The sequence below is a fragment of the Tachysurus fulvidraco genome, chromosome 17 (genome assembly GCF_022655615.1).
Source record: "Tachysurus fulvidraco isolate hzauxx_2018 chromosome 17, HZAU_PFXX_2.0, whole genome shotgun sequence".
Taxonomy (NCBI): domain Eukaryota; kingdom Metazoa; phylum Chordata; class Actinopteri; order Siluriformes; family Bagridae; genus Tachysurus; species Tachysurus fulvidraco.
The window spans coordinates 20,322,628-20,339,564 of NC_062534.1; the positions used below are offsets into that span (position 1 = coordinate 20,322,628).

Sequence of the window (16,937 nt, forward strand, 5' to 3'; positions counted from 1 at the left end):
AAAATGGAAAAAAAGGTGCCTAGAGTAAAGTAGCTAATATGTCTATGATTAACTAAAAGCAATCAGTCACGTATTTAAAGCACATGTCTTGTTATTAGATGTAGTATTTATAATAGTATTATTAATATTAGTAGTTATTGTAGTAACAGTAATAAATTATACAGACTGGTTTAAATCTGTGTGCTTACACATTGATATCATTAATTAGATTTTAACAACCCTGATAGTGAAGGTCCTTATAGTCCATGTCCTCACCCTTATCCATTTCTCACACTCCTCCTGAAGCTAATTATACTCTACGTCTCAAGGTCACAGATTTGTCTCTGAGAATACATAAGTAAATTACTCATTCCACACTCCATGTGCACACACTCAAACATCCCAACACATTGACATGTAGTCCGGGTTTGGGAAAATACACAGAGTAAATACAAAGATAACCAGCCACGCATCCTCGATCACTGAACACTCCCTGACGCATACCGTCGGCTGATGCATACGTGAGTGTGTGTGTCCTGTGGGAATAGACACCATCGATTCTGCACCTGCACTGCCATGTTGCTTAGAAATCATAGCACAGATTTCATCCCCAGCAAAAATCATTGACACATTCAAGTATCTAATGGTTTTGTATTTGAAAGTAAAACAGTTTCAGTTTTCAGCTATACTGAAGAAGAAAAATAAGTAACAGCAGCATACTGCAGTGAAACTATATACTGCATATATGTAGTTTATCATCAATATCCATTTGATGTTTTATGATATTACTGTCTTCAACACCCCACTATCAGCATCAAGCTCAGGAAGTTGCAATTTCCATAATAATGACACTTATATGTCTGATTTTATACCTACAAGAAATGCAAAGAAAAACAATAATGTATTCAATTTTACAATAAAGCCACACAATCCTGACTTCCAACATTCCCTTACTCACATTCCCTTAGTCACTCAATCCCATAGGACTCACCCCATCCCAACACTCAGGCATTGCTGCTACAAAGGAGGATGAGGATGCAAAAGAGGAAGACTGAGAAGAAGATTCTGAATCAGATGAGTCAGCAGCCCTTTCTGTTTAGGCGGATTAGGATCCAGACAAGCAAGAGGATGCAGAAATGTTTCTGTTGCTACGGTGCTTTTCTCTTTCTCTCCTCTCCACTCTTCTTCTCTCCTCTCCTCCTTCTGCACTCATCTTCCTCTGCCCCGCCTTTACAGTACAACTCGGCCTCCTATTGGTTGTCGGTTGTTCAAGATTGGCTGGTTTTTCTGTCACTTTTGCAAAGCCTGTTGTCATCTTACATTTTCTCCTCTGCAGCATTTTTGGGTCACAGATGGTGAACATGATCCTATACCAATTCACTATCCCCACCATCCCCCTCCCCTCGATCCCTCCCCCTATACTCCCTGACTCCCTTCAGATCCGATGCAACCTGGTCACAAGTGCTTCACACATAACCATAACAGCAGTAGTGAATAAAACATAATACACCAGCCACTAGAGCTTATAAATAAACAGTAAAATAAGAATAATATTAATAACAATATTATTATTAATAATAATATTACTAACAATAATATAAATACATTTATATAAAATAACAACTGCATTAAAATGTATTTGTTGAATATGTTCAAAGCAAATGAAGTGAAGGTGTGGCCTTTCTTGTTAATCCCATTAAAGGAGGTGTGGCCTCTGTGTCTGTCAGTTCCAGTAAAATGGGTGTGACCTCCATGTCGGTCAGTCCCAGTAAAGGAGGTGTGGCCTCCGTCTGTCAGTTCCAGTAAAATGGGTGTGGCCTCTGAGGCTGTCAGTCTAGGTAGGAATGTGTTACATCTGTTCCCAGTAAAGGAGGTTTGGGCTTTATGGTTGTCAGTCCCAGTAAAGGAGGTTTGGGCTTTGTGTTTGTCAGTCGTGGTAAAGGAGGTTTGGGCTTTGTGTTTGTCAGTCCCAGTAAAGGAGGTGTGGTCTCCTCAGTGAATGCACTGAATTATTGATCTATCTGCCAGAGAACATCATTCTTGTATATTCTCTAACCACTAGAAGGCTCTCTAAACCTGTTTATCACTCCTGCAGATCTCAAAAGAGAGTGCTAGTCTGTCCTTCGCTGATGAGACATTCATATTATTTTGTTATTTAATCTTTCCTCCTTGGTATAGATTTGAAATATGAAACCATGAAACCATTCATTTTCAGAGATTTTAAGTAGCACTACTGTTTTCAGTGCATGTGCATGTCTTATTTGGTCATAATGTAGATACACTTTAAATAAAGTATTACACTATGTACTTTATGTGATACTACTTTCTCATGTGTCACTTTAAGTAGCTGTATCATCATTGTCATCCTGGAAGCACGATATCTGATCCTGCTGTGCATGTATACAGTTTGAATGGCAAGACAAATTGACCTTGACTTCACTTCCATGCAGTGATTCAGCTATTCGCTTATCCCTCTTAGATTGCTTTATTACTCATACGCAAATCATGTGAGAGAATACTACTTTATGTATCCATGCATAATTAATACATCCGCACTCTTACTTCTGGGATCTCTGTATCAATAAATCTTGCCACAAACACTGAGACTCAATTTTCAGGCTCAGACCAAATTAAGTGGCTGCATTCATGCACACTGTATTTTGTCTCCATTCATTTCGTTTTAGCTGATCAGTCACCTCTATGGTTGCATATTTTGAAGCATACTGGTGCTAATTACTGTTAATGAATTACACTTTATTAAACTACAATGATACAAAACATTTCCAGTACCTTCCAGTCTCCTATGGGTGTGAAGCTTTCACAGTTCTCCTGCAACACACGAACATACATGCAGTCAGGACAACTATAAAAATGACGCGTACAAAAACACAATTTGCATAACTTGAGCTGCTTGAAAGAGCACTAACTGGATGGCTACGGTCACTGTAAAGTATTTTCTACATGAATGGATATGCTTGTCCTTTCCCGGGCTGATCTCAGATGCTCAGGCCTGTTTTCTTCTCCTGAATACGCTGTAATACAGATGACTCAAGAGGCTAAAGAGGACAGAATGAAAACAGGAACCGGCTAGCATTATTACACAGGTCATGATAACCGGTTCTTCTTTGTTTTCATTCTTCAGGTGGATCATGGATACTGGATCCTGCACACCAGTGTAGAGAAGCAAAGAGGTTAGTGTGTGTAAGTGGACATCCTAAAACAACACAAGGCAAGGTTTACACAAGTGAAAAGGGTTAGCTTAGACCTGGTGTAGACATCGAATCATGCACAGTGCCGTATTCAGAGTTGAGTTGTGAGGGATTTATACAGAAATTGTACACCTCAGTATTCAGACCTCGGGCTATCCAGAAGCTCCAACTTGGATTTGGTAGAAAAAATATGATTTGTTTGTGTGTTATTGGCTTAAGTAATGACAAATTTTAAAATATATTTAATTGGCTGTCAGTTTGAAAGTTTTTGTTTTGGTCTATAAAATATTTAATATATATTAATACCCTCATGATATTGTGTGTTCATGACATTATGTATCAGGTCCCTGCGAAACAGGCCAAAGTTGGAAAGGGGAGTGGCCCTTGCTAGTGGGGGTGGTTCACGAGTAACCAGTCCCTCTTCTGCTAAGCTGAGATTGGCCTGGCTTCACCGCTACTGTGACACGTCCCCAAGAGACTTCTACCAGTCGCTGATTGAGGTAGCATGTGTTAAGGGTCTGCATGGTGGGATACATTCAACAAATTCATGTCCATACTACCAAGCCTGTACACGGTACTAGAACGAGTGGGGCCCATGAACCAACAGCTGCAACAACCAGGTAAGCAAGAAGACACACAATTTTACCATAAAATTTCTGTAAAAAGAATGGACTCTGCACTGGTGTTGTCTGCCTTTGTTTCCTGTGCACCAGATCTATACAAGCGTACATTGTGAAATGGTGAAAAGAGGGGGCTTATATCACTCCATTCCAGAAGCAGGAGTGGACAGAGCTGGTGGACCAGTTCTGAGATTTCTTCTGATCTGTCCCTATATTCACACAATAGGTGCACCAAAAGATCAAGACCAAAAGTCTATAAGGAGTGGAAAATATGCTAATGGAGATGATGCTAACCACTTATTGGCCACTGGCGGTACCAAGCTCTTTTGTTCTGATAGTGAATGACATGACAGCGAACCCCAAGAAGATGGAAAAATAGGTTCCCGGATCAGCCGGGCCTTCCCTTCATCTTCCAGACCAACACCTCAGAGGTAGAACTAGGAGCCGTCCTCTATCAGTGCTTTGAAAGGGAGCAACACCTGGTCCTTTACATCAGCTGCAAGCTAAGCTCTACTGAAAAGAAGTACACTGCTGTCGTGCAGAAGGCCTTGGAAATCAAGTTGGCAATAGGAGAACTGCAGTGCTATTTAATCGGTAGGAGATTCACCCTAATTACAGAGCCAGCCTCTTTCACCAGCTTCGTCCTTGCCTGAGCCATGCAAGACCTTGCTTAGACACATCTGCACTGGCACTGGCATTTGCCTTCCATCTGTCTAGTCCCCCCTCCCCCAACTCAGTTTTTCCACCCAGTCCTTGTTGTCCTGTGTGTTTGTACATCTTCTACTTAAGAAAAATCTGGCACCCTTGAGGTACTGAGTGCCATGCAGGTGATTTGCATAAACTGAAAGGAGAGATTTAAGTGCTTTCTCAACGAACTCTAAATACGTGCAGATTTCCCCATGTAAGTGACGTCAGTTTCCAACTCTGAATATGGCCTGTGTTGAAAAACAGAATCTTGCAAGAATTCAAAAGCATAAAATGTTGTTATTTGAAACTGCAAAGTTGCTGAAAATATAATACAATTACAATTCATTGACAAAAAAACTGTACAAGAACATGAATAAGCATGCATATCATCAGAAACACAACACCATGATATGCATGGTATTATTTATCATTTAAATGATAAATAATAGATTAAACACATATGCAGGTGGAGTGTTGAAAGGAAGGGTCACCCGTCCACCCGTCTTGAATCAGTGGTCAGAAGTCACCTATCCGTGTGAAGCTGACTCAGTAATTCTGAATTGGTGTAACACTATATCCCCAGGGCCTGCTGTATCTTTTAAACTTCATTCAGATTCAGGTAGGCTATTTGCCAGTTTATAATGTTTTGAGGTTAGCTTTACTTTAACCCTTTTTACCAGATACACCATTGTTCCTTTCTGCCGGAAAGCCAGAAATGGAAATCGACTTATCAAACGTTTTCAATCAGTATGAACAGATGCATTATTTTATCGCTGCAAGTCTGATATAAAATGAGTCAGGAGTCTGTTGGCTTTCAGTTGGAGACGTGTTTTGCCCTCTATTAGGACTTCACACAGAATTTTACTGGTTAAAATGAATGACTTTAAATTTTATGAAGAAGTACTTGGGGCATCTCACAGAGCAGAAATGGGTTTGATATCACCATTTACTTTGAAGAGAGAAACATTTGTTTTGGAACATTTCTATAAATGTATTATGCTAGGTAAAAAAAAAAACAGAAGTACTTATGCAAATTACAAGATCTAAATCTTCATTCTGGAGTGTGACATGACAAAGAAAGTTAATGCTGAATTTGTTCCCCCCAAAACAGGCCTCTGGTAAAAAGAGTTAAGATTTGCAAATTAATTCTTCTAATCAATCACAGAACAGTGTAACATGTGTCCCTGGGAACATAGTTAGTTTAGCTGCTGAACAGTTAAGAGAGATGTGTTAGTAAAGTATTAGTAATAGTACCACAACAACTACTGCAAGGTTATAGAGCAAGCTCCGCGAAAATCCATCACTTACCATCACTGGATTTAACGTCATTTTGGACACAGTGTGTATGTTGGGAAAGTGATCCAATCTGGCTTGTGAGGGATAAAAGACCCAAACAAGAGCTTGCAGTTGCGTTTAGACTAGCGGGTTTCAGGGATTCACCAAAATAAAGCCTGGGACTGTGGTTATGTGATTATGTGCTACTTTGGCCTGTGGTTAAACATGATGCAGATTTAATGCCACCACTGACAATGCACTTAGTACAAGCCACAACACTAAGCGTGAACAAATCCAATGGCACACAGAGTGATCAGTCATCTGCAAAGCGTGTGCTAACTGACACGCTAATGTGAGTCAAGCACCCTTGTTCCAATAGTGTATTAACACGCCCTTGTCGACTTCCCTTCATGACTCAGAAGTGTTTACTATCTAGGTGAGTGTCCACCTGCAGCAAGGGGACGAGTATTATTTTTTAGGTTCTGTATGGAGTTTGAGGCTGTGTCTCAAATCAGCTCCCTAATTCAGTAATCAGGGCACCGATAAGGGGGACTGGCATTTTTAAGCGCCATCTCTCCTTCCTTCTCTACTCCACCCCACCCCCCCTCTAAATCTCAAAGTCTTTCTAGTGCACTGGAATATCGCAGAAAATAAAATATTTTATATAGTTTTGTTTTCACCTACAGATTCTGACTTTCTTCTTTCTTCTCACTACATTTCCAAACATCACTTGATTTCTCTAAACCATGCAACCTGCTCAGTTTAGCATCGGACAGATTTGTGGTGTCAATCAAAATTCATAACAAATCGAAACGTCAACTAATGTATTTGTGAGAAACAGACCTTATACCAATCAATATATGTTAAGTCTGTATTGTCACATCTAGCTAGTAGTTATTAGCATGCTAGTGAGCACGAAAGATTCAGAATAAAGCTGTTGATAGTTAGCCTCAGTAACTAAAATCAGTGTGCGATTTGAAGCAGATTTCTATATATTTTTTTGCAAAACTTTCTTGTAAATTTACTTTCATACTTTTAGATTATAACAGGAGTGAAGAGTTTGAAGTTTTCTTTACTTAAGAATTTAGGTAGTGTATCACCTCTGTAAAACAATATCCATTCTTTACTGTTTTGAAAAGGAAACTAAAAACTTTTCATCTAAGAAAAGAAAAGTATTGGAACAGACCATTGTTTTTTTTTCTCAAAAGGGAAATTATGTTGGGAAGCCGACAAGAACACATTACACACAGTACTGGAATGCAGGGAAACACTCACATGTAAAAAAAAAAATAATAATAATTTTCCCCCCTACAGCCTCCTGAACTTACATGACTAACATAAAGTGACGTTTTTTTTTAATAAACCAGTATACTGAAGTGATTATTGCCTTCAAGCAGCGATAACAGAATCATGATCAATTTATGTAATCAGCAATTATATAAATTCATACCTAATACCTAGAAAAGATAGATGTATAAATTGGTAACACTTTACTATAAAGTCCACAATAAACAATATTTTAATGCTAAACTTTCATATTGATAAATGAATACATGCACTAATCCTAAGCACATGAGGAAATACTTAAGTGCAGACATTAACAGGCAACTGAGTCACTGAGTGGATATAAAAAGTTTATTCACCCATGATAAAGCTTTTTTCAGGTTTTTGTGAGGTGAGAAATAAAATCAGGATGAATCATGTCAGACCTTTTTATATAGTAATTTTGATATAGCAACCAACAAAATGTTTGGAGAGAAAAATGCAAAAAATACAATAACTTGTGATCAAGATGAACAGATCAGATTCAAAATCAGGTTTAAATGAAATGAAAATATGCCTAATTACCCCAGAAGGATGTAGGATTTTGTAGAATGTAGGATTTTTCTTGACAACTTCTTGGTTTCAATCGATTTCATGCGCCACAAAAAAAGGCATACAAAGCATGCATAGGATCTCACTTTTGAAAATGTTGATCAGGAGAAGAGTACAAATGAATTTCCAAAACATTAGATGGTCCATAGAACAGTGTGAAGGCCATCATCAAAAACGAGTGTCGAAAATGGGGCACCACACCGTCTTTACTAAGAACAGTACGTCCTTCTAAAATTGATGAAAAACAAGATGCAACTTTCTCAGTGAGGGTGCCAAGAGACTTACGCACAATTAAAGGAGTTGGTGGAATATCTGCCAAACAGTAGTCAATCTGTGCGTATTCATCACATCTGGGCTGTAGGGTAGGTAGATAGACCAAGGGCCTTTTTCACAAATAAAGCAAAAAAACAAAAACAAACAAACAAAAAATCATTCGAGCCTGTGGAAATCTCCACAAACCATGTGGTAAAAAAGGAAATCTAGGTAAAATTAATTTTGGGGGTAATTTTAAAAGACATGAATACACACGCAAGACAGTTTGTCATCCAAAGAACACTATAGCCACAGTGAAGCATGGTGGTGGCAGCATGATGCTATGCAGCTGCTTCTCTTCGGTTGGGAATCTCTTTTGACAAAAAAACAAAAAAACAAAAAAACTGAAGGCCAACTCTAAACCACTGAAGATGAAGAATCAACTTCCAGCACAATAACAATAAAACCTAAACGAGTAAAGAGGAAGGAATTTTGGAATGAGCCAGTCTAGATCTAAATCCTATTGAAAGCTTGATGCTCAGTCCAAAAGAACTGAGAGCTGCAGTTCTAAGTATTAGTTAAGAGGTGTGCATACTGAAACATTTCGGTAGAAAATAGTAGAAATTCAAACATTTGTTTGGTTTGGTCCACTTGGTTGCTATATCACATTAAAGATTGTGACATAAATTATCTTGATTATATATCTTGAGAAACCTGCCATTTGAACATGGCTTTGTAGACTTCTTATATCCACTGTATCGGAATAAACATTTGTAAAGTAAAAAAAAAAGTAGTACTGCCTTGTTATCTTGTTAACTCATTCTGGTCAATAATCAGCCAAATGTAAGTAAATAAGTTGTCTAAGGGATCATGTCAATCAGTCAGAGCTATTTGAGTAACTAGAGACAATTCACACTGCAAAAAGGCCTCTGGGATCACATGATTCAAATCTAAACACTGCAGCGATGTTATAAAAGTGGTGATAATGAGGATGATGATGATGATGATGATGATCCACTCAAACACACAGAAATGCTAATCAAATTTGCTAAAATTATGCATATAATTTTAAAATTATATTCCCTGTATTCTGGTTTATTTAGTACCTCCAGGATTCAGTAATTTTGCGATCACAAAAATAAACACAAAATCTAGCAATTTTCACAATGTTAGAAAGAAGTTCTTACAAAGAGATCTGTTCTTGCAATTTTACAATTTCATATAGTTTTCTGGAAAAAAAACACAAGGTCTCTGCAAGTTGTATCACAAAATTTTGAAAAATGCAGAGACATTTTGGCTGAAACAATGGGGGAAATAAATAAATAAATAAATACTTTGAAATCCTGGAGGGAATGTTTTCCTAGAAAAGCTCTCAAACTTACCCTATAGCCTATAAGTTGAGATAAACTAGACTGTTTCCAAATAAACGTTTTATGATGTATGTAATCTTTGTTTAAACATAAAATTTAAGTAATAGAATGAGTTAACAAGATCTTAATTAATAATCATTCTTCTTATTATTATTAGACTCAGTTGGCTGTTAATATTTACACGTCATTATTTCCTCATGTTCGAAAGATGAGTTCATTTATAAATTCCTCATGATTAAAGCATTAGTTAAGTATTAGTACATTGCTCATGTGTGGAGTTTATAGTAGTGTTACCCCTCTGATGTAATACATCAACGATTTCTGCTCCAGTTTCTATCTGAAAATGAAGATCACCTGGATCTACCATGACTGTAAACACAGTCAGAATGTCTTTCAGTTCAGAATCAGAACTTCAAAGTTTAGATCACTGCAGAGTTTAGTATCTATTCATTAGGCTGATCCGAAATGGATGAGAGAGGCACAGAGCTGTAACATGAGAGCTGGGATTTGAACACAACAACCAGGGAGTCCTGGGATATCCGCCCTGAAACATGTTTATATTGAAACAATTGTTTCTGGTGCTGATCTGTACTTATTCTAGTGAGAAGTTAGTTTTCTGTCACACTCACAAGGATGAAAAAATTGAAACAGGTTTCCTGTTTAACACCTGAAAACAAAAGAGCAAGAGCTGCCCAGACAGACCAAATGAGTGCTAAAGTGCTGGTGCATTGCTCTCTTCATCAGGGGTTAAAGCTCAAACCCCAGGTCAGACAGAGAACCTATGGGGAGTACTTGACCATGTCTTTGTACTGTTTTTGATTGGTTTAAAAAAATGGCCAAACAAGAAAAACACTAAACTCTGCAGTGTTGTGATCCTCCGAGATTGGAGAGTTACTCCAAGCTACTCTAAGATTTCTTTCTGAAGAGCTCATTCCCTTCGAATCTACTGTTAGACGAAGTGGGAGTGGCCTGTGCATTTGTTACCGGGATGCACCCCCCGCTGGTCCGGTGGCGGCGTGTCACACCGAGCCAATGGCGAGCGATCTCATGCCACTTGCGGGTAGGGCGTGCTGGCTGGGGTGAGGGTCCTGCGTTCACACACGCTCCTCTCGCCTGCCTCATTACACATAAACACGTGTTACAGGAAAAACACACAGCGTCCTGTATATGTGCCGACTATCACATGTGCTACACTGTATACAAAATTGCCTTGCCTAGCAATGGAAGTTTCAGTGCCAAGCTCTCACCAGAAAAACCCACTACAGAATACCTGGGGTGGACTGGGAATATCATTCACCTGCTGTAATTCTGACATTTGACTTTCTTTGACTGGAATATTTCTGTACGTATTTCAACGAATGGAATATTTCTGTATGTATTTCAACGTATTCCAAAACACTGATCGTCTACAAGAAACTAATATTTATTGGCTTTATTTGCATTTAATTAAATTCGTAAACATTTTCTTAAGTAATTCAGTTGGGTCAGTCCTGAGGTTAGTCACATGACTGATCAGTTTGCTCTTATGTTGCTTCTGAAATGTTTGTTAAAATATAATAATAAAATAGGTATTTAATATTAATATTTAAATCTTAATATTTAAATAAATATTACATATCTATTTTAATATTTTAAGTAAAATATTTTGCTATTTTAATAAATAATAATCATATTTCTTTTCCCTGTTAGCTAAATTTCTCATCATTTTTATGTTAGAAAGATAATTTAACAACTGAAATTGATTCTGTCCATGTTAGTTTGGCATGTGACCAGTATCTTGATCAGAGTATGATGTTCAGTGTGTGAAGAAAACATGCTTAGCAAGCAAGGCTAGCAATGTCTTTCATATTTATCTTTTATTTATCAAATTTTAGCTAGACTAATTTTTGAGGTGAATAAGGTCTCATTATTCACCTTGTGCAATCTCAGAATGCACAAAATATCAAAGTAAAAACAAAGTTTCTGCATGCCTTTGGTAAAAAGTAGAGAAGATTAAAATTCTGTTTAGCCAAAAATCTTTTTGGCTGTTTGCCAGAATTCAGCCATGATGAATTCTCAACAATTGATGGGTTTCCCAGACCACCACAGTTATAACAAATGCATCACTTCACTTTATTACCTGGAAACAGATGAAATAAAGTTTTTAAAAATGTTTTATAGCCTAGAAATAATCTATATAGTCTATACATTATAGTCTATGTGGTTTCTTCATTCGCATGAAGCCCAGTTCTTCTTCCAGTGTTTGTGGTTTTGACTCTTTTTGCCTGAACTTTGGCTCTGTAGTATGATTTAAATTCACAGATCTGATTCAGACATCACACATGAAAGCTATGAATGTTTGTAACTTTACTTTAGCTGAATTTGAGAGCAGTAGTTACTGTAGTTTCTGCTTTAACAAACATGATGGACTCAAATTTACTAATACAAGTGAAATGTTTCTCTTGCAGCTTCTAATCTACTCTCTTAAATTTGCTGAAGCCTGAAAAAAACAAATAAATAAAACATAGTCAGACCCATTACATGGCAATCATATTTCAGATTTCAATTTTTTTTCTTTTCTAATTCTATGTGATTATTACAGGTGTAGAAAGACTCCAGCAGTAAACCACGGTTTTAATTACATTTCACGTCATTCACTATACGTGGCTTGGAAACCAACACACTTTATGTGCTCAAATAACAGAATGTTCCAAGCTCTAAAATTGTTTTTTTTTCCTAAAGGTGTTATTTTCAACACCATTATTTTAGATGATGTTGTTCTTGCCCCCGCATTTCATGCTTTTCAGATCCTGTTAGTAACCTCTATATACATTGAAGCTGAAACAGAACGCTATGTGGGTTTTGAGAGATACAAAATCATCCACGCACACAAAATGAGGACACCCAAAATCTCTACCTCATTCACTACAAATAGATGCATCGAATGTAGCAGGAACACATACACAGCCTCACACACACACACACACACACACACACACACACACACACACACACACACACACACACACACACACACACACACACACACACTCACTGACACACTCACCATTTCTGTCTCCTGGCCTCTGGTTTCTGGAAGTAGCGGCTTCTCCTCGATGAATTGCTGTTCCTTCATGCCAGCCATCTTGGAGAGCAACCTATAATCACCATAGCAACAGAAAAATGCCTGAGATTATTAAGGCTGCTTTAAAGCATCTGAACATTACAATGCCCATTTTATCTCTCCATCCTAAATGAACATCCACATATTCATCATATAATACCTTATTAGGAAATGGAGATAAACTAACACCAGTAATGTAGTGTGTGAATGTCAAGTGTGTGTGTGTGTGTGTGTGTGTGTGTGTGTGTGTGTGTGTGTGTGTGTGTGTGTGTGTGTGTAGAGTCATGCAGGCCTGAACAGCTCCATCACTTAGCAGGATGCCTTTTCAGTAGAAAACAACAACCCGGTCTGCTAATGCTAATCAACCTAGCTGAATGGACTCAACAGGCTGTGATTCATTGCAGGTCATTTCACCGATTCACACGGCCAAAGATTTGCATCGTGTTATTGTACCATGCTACAGCATGCAGACACACCCACACCCCCCCCCCCCCCACACACACACACATACACACACACACACACACAGAATGCACTTATTCTTTAGTGGACATAAAAGAAACATTACATCAAATCATTTCAAACAGACAGCAGCAGTGAGAAACAAAACAGCACAGAAGTCAACAGTAATAAAAAACTCATGGATGTATAACTCACTAGAAAAGTACTACCCCTTACACCAGGTGTGTCCAAACAATATTCTAGTTCAAGTCATGACAGAAAGATCGAATTTAAGACATACACCACAGAATCATAATTCCAAAGTGGAGTGATAAACTTCCAAGTTGGGGGCGTCAGTCAGAACACACGGTGGAATCAACATCTGTAGTTGACAGTAAAAGCTTGAAGCCATTAAAAACCTTGCTGTATTTTGTTGTAGTTAATTCCACCTCCATCTTGCTCTTAGTTACAGGAACTGAATAAATAACATAAATATATTTGAGCTAAACATAAAAAAATTGCTGTAAGTGAATAAATAAAAGAATTACAGTGCCTATCAGTATATTAATTGAAGAATTGATCAGAAACATTAAACATTATGATTAGAATTATGCTTTAAAATAATAATAATAATAATAATAATAATAACAATGATAATAACAATGATAATAACAATGATAATAACAATTATCATTGTTATTATCATTGTTATTATTATTATTGTTATTAGTAGTAGTATTAGTATTAGTATTATGGTAAAGAAATGAAAAAAATGGAGACATTAAACATTATAATTCAATTGGGATTAAAAAATCTATTATTACTGTGAGGAATAAAAACATATTTAGAATATAATTGTGTAAAATCATGATGCTACATCTTTCTTTCTTTCTTTCTTTCTTTCTTTCTTTCTTTCTTTCTTTCTTTCTTTCTTTCTTTCTTTCTTATCGCATTGAAGAGTAACAGAGTTTTTGACTGCTGTGATGTTTTTGATGTCTGTTTTGTAATGCTAATGTCTGTTGAAGCCAAAGGACAGGAACTTTGTACAAATAAGTGCAAAAATATCATAGAATAACCTGATAAAAGGGTCAATACTTTCAGATATAATGTACAGTAGGATGACTATTATAAAGTGGCTTCTGAGTGTTTGTTGTGATTTTATTTTTTGTTGTATTTTTTTTTTTTGATGCAACAAATGAATTTCCTGTTTACCTTATAATTCTGAACGAGTATTCAATATGGTTTGAAATGTTCTAGTTTTTTTCTGTAATTTATTGGCAGTCAACCATTTGACTATGATGGTGTGAGAATGATTCAGCAGCTCTTGAAGGGTTGATTAGTTTGGTTGCGTAACAGCAGACAAAAATCACACAATCACAGCCAAAGTGTTGGGTAACTGTGACAACAGCGGCCAGCATGCATTCTAGCTCTTTCTCAAATGTGTTAATGAAGAGGCCTGAAAACAAGAAGCTCTTTCAGTCCGGACCAAGTTCTGCTCAACCTGTTACATTATTCATCAAGTGAAATCCCATTTTCCCCCAAAGAAATACTCTTTCCTTTACATAAAAGACTTCCTAATGGAGGACTGCCTTAATGCTCATCAGACCTGATCGTCTTCCTTCCTTATAGAACTGCCTCTGACCAAATGCATAAACGCTGACTCACAGATGTTTATGAATCATTTTCAGCTCCTGATATCAGACATCCGACATCCGTATTGTCTCATATTTGCCTCTTGCCCAAAAATAGCACCTTTATCACATCAAACCATGATGACTTACCCAGGCTTTTTATTGGGCTCCGCACCCTTGCCAGTGTTGCTATGGCAACGTCAAGCAGCATTGGCGAACCCTGCTGGGATGTTCTGTTATTTCTGCTTTGACACTTGTCCCTGCTTTCAATATGCATAAGCTTTTAGTTTATTTCATAAAAGAGTGTGAAAGTAACAGTTTACATCTTTAAAGTTTTACATTTTTGATGGTCTTTTCTAACAAAGATACATGTTACCCTCTCACCCTGAATTTACATAGGGACGGACTTTGTCTCAGGAGAACAGACACTGCACAAATATGCTGCCTTCCTAGGCAACCTACTGTACTGCTGAATGGAACCCAGGGGTTGTGACACATTTATTTGCACAGGTTATTTCCAATAACAGACTCTCCTCAAATATCTTTTTCATCCCACACCACAGTAATAGTCAAAAAATATAGATTACTTATTTATTAAAAAATGACTATTTGTTATGCATTATAATAATATTTAACGTGAAACTTTTGCTCTCCTTTCAGTCAGAGCTACATGTACAAAACTGTGAGCTCATAAACAAGACTGTACAGTAGATAGTGCCCTCTTTCAATAAATCCGGCTGAAGATGTAGAGTTGCCATATGACATCCCTTGTGTAGTAGTTTGAAGAGATGAAGTAGCTGGCACAGTGCTCCAGTTGGCTTATGTCATGTGATAGAGGAGATCTAGCTAATGGGTGAGACTTGGCAATAAATAAACGTGGAGAAACTGGGCTGAATTTGAAAACATGTTTTTTCAGATGTTTATTACAGTTGTTAGAGTAAAGGGATCTGTAGTATTTTGTTAAACTGTCTAGCTGTTTGTGTGGGGAATAAATCTGACCTAGTATATCAAGTCCCAGTCTATTGCTGAGAACTGGCGTCTGTCTGTGCGTGTGTGTATGTGTGTGTGTGTAAGTGAGGGCAGGCATGTTTTTATATCTTGGTGTGGACCAAATGTCCTTACATGGATAGGTATATCTGATGATTTCTTGGCTGGTCCCCACAAAAATAATGTTTTTTATTTATGCTGTTAATTGAAAAAACAAACACACAAGCAAACAAAAAAATAGAACAGACAAAAGGTTTCCGATGCTCAGGTTCAAGTTGGATATTGGTGTAGGCATGGCATTTATTAGCTGCATTAAAAGGTCCTCGCAAGGTTGATAAAACGTGTGTGTGTGTGTGTGTGTGTGTGTGTGTGTGTGTGTGTGTGTGTGTGTGTGTGTGTGTGTGTGTGTGTGTGTGAGAGAGAGAGAGAGATAGAGAGAGAGAGAGAGAGAGAGAGAGAGAGAGAGAGAGAGAGAGAGAGAGAGAGAGAGAGAGAGAGAGAGAGAGAGAGAGAGAGAGAGAAATCTGGTGCAGTTGTGTATATGGGGCAGCAGACTGAATTGTAATATCAGCGTCTGGCTATCAGAAGCATCAGCAATTGACTCAATAACCTGGCAACAATCAGAGACACAATATTGACTCTCCTACAGTCAAGACAAACCCAATAATGCCACAAAACAGCATCCTTCCTGCCATTTGTCCTGCTCTGTTTATTATTACGCTGACTTTAATATTATAAACTCTAATCTGTAGTCACATGATAATGATAATGAGGGATACAGAAGAACACTGTAAACTATCCTCATGCAGAGAAAATTCCCAAAGGTACAAAAAAAATGGGTTATGTAAACTAATGATATGGAGCATGTTAATGAGGAACACAAAAGCAGGACTAATAAGCAGGAACTGTCTGTCTTTATGCTAACTTTGCTATTAGATTATGACACAAGCTTCTGCAGGCCTTCAGTCCTGTGGGCTATCTGGCACTCGGCCCATGGTGTCAGAGACAATTTACACTTCCAGATCTTGCATGTTTAAAGCATTTCCTACAACCTGATTTAGCTTATTAGTAAATTATTAGGAGAGAAGAGAATGAGAGTCCATTCATAGTATTAGATTTGAGAAACCACAATCTTTAGCATGTTTGCAGATGAACCACCCTTTCTCAGCTTACAGCACCGGCCAACATGGCCGAGCTGCTGAAAATGGAGTGACATACATGGAAATATACTCCAGGGTGTATTTTGAAACACAGTACTTAGGGTAAGCCATTGAAGCCTTTGGAATCTCTTTTGCAATTTCCAGTTAATATCAGAATCAGAAACACAGACTGTCCACCCACCCCAGACCAAGGTTGGCGGCAACCAAACAAGCAGTATCCCTGCAGGACAATGGCAACGATTTTGTCTTTTTGCTTCATGTTCTCAGACATCAAAGACCTCAAACATCTGTACTGGAGAATGTTAGATCTCATGCAACAGATCTGTTGAATAAAAACATTATTACCAT

At 37.7% G+C, this 16,937-nt stretch overlaps 1 protein-coding gene across 8 annotated transcripts in view; it reads right to left on the bottom strand.

Annotated features, from left to right (window-relative positions):
* ndrg4 (NDRG family member 4) overlaps positions 1–16,937 on the bottom strand; it is a 34,522-nt gene that overhangs the window by 14,420 nt on the left and 3,165 nt on the right. For 4 of the 8 annotated variants that reach the window (XM_027135569.2, XM_027135567.2, XM_027135568.2 and 1 more), the window contains 3 exons: positions 12,314–12,404; positions 10,252–10,380; positions 2,770–2,808 (listed from right to left, as the gene is read on the bottom strand). In XM_027135569.2, the coding sequence (XP_026991370.1) occupies positions 2,770–2,808; positions 10,252–10,380; positions 12,314–12,391 (246 nt within the window). In that variant the 5' untranslated portion in view covers positions 12,392–12,404. Of the gene's footprint in view, positions 1–970; positions 1,195–2,769; positions 2,809–10,251; positions 10,381–12,313; positions 12,405–16,937 lie in introns of those variants that run through there. The other 4 variants (XM_027135571.2, XM_027135570.2, XM_027135572.2 and 1 more) reach the window with 3 other exon arrangements.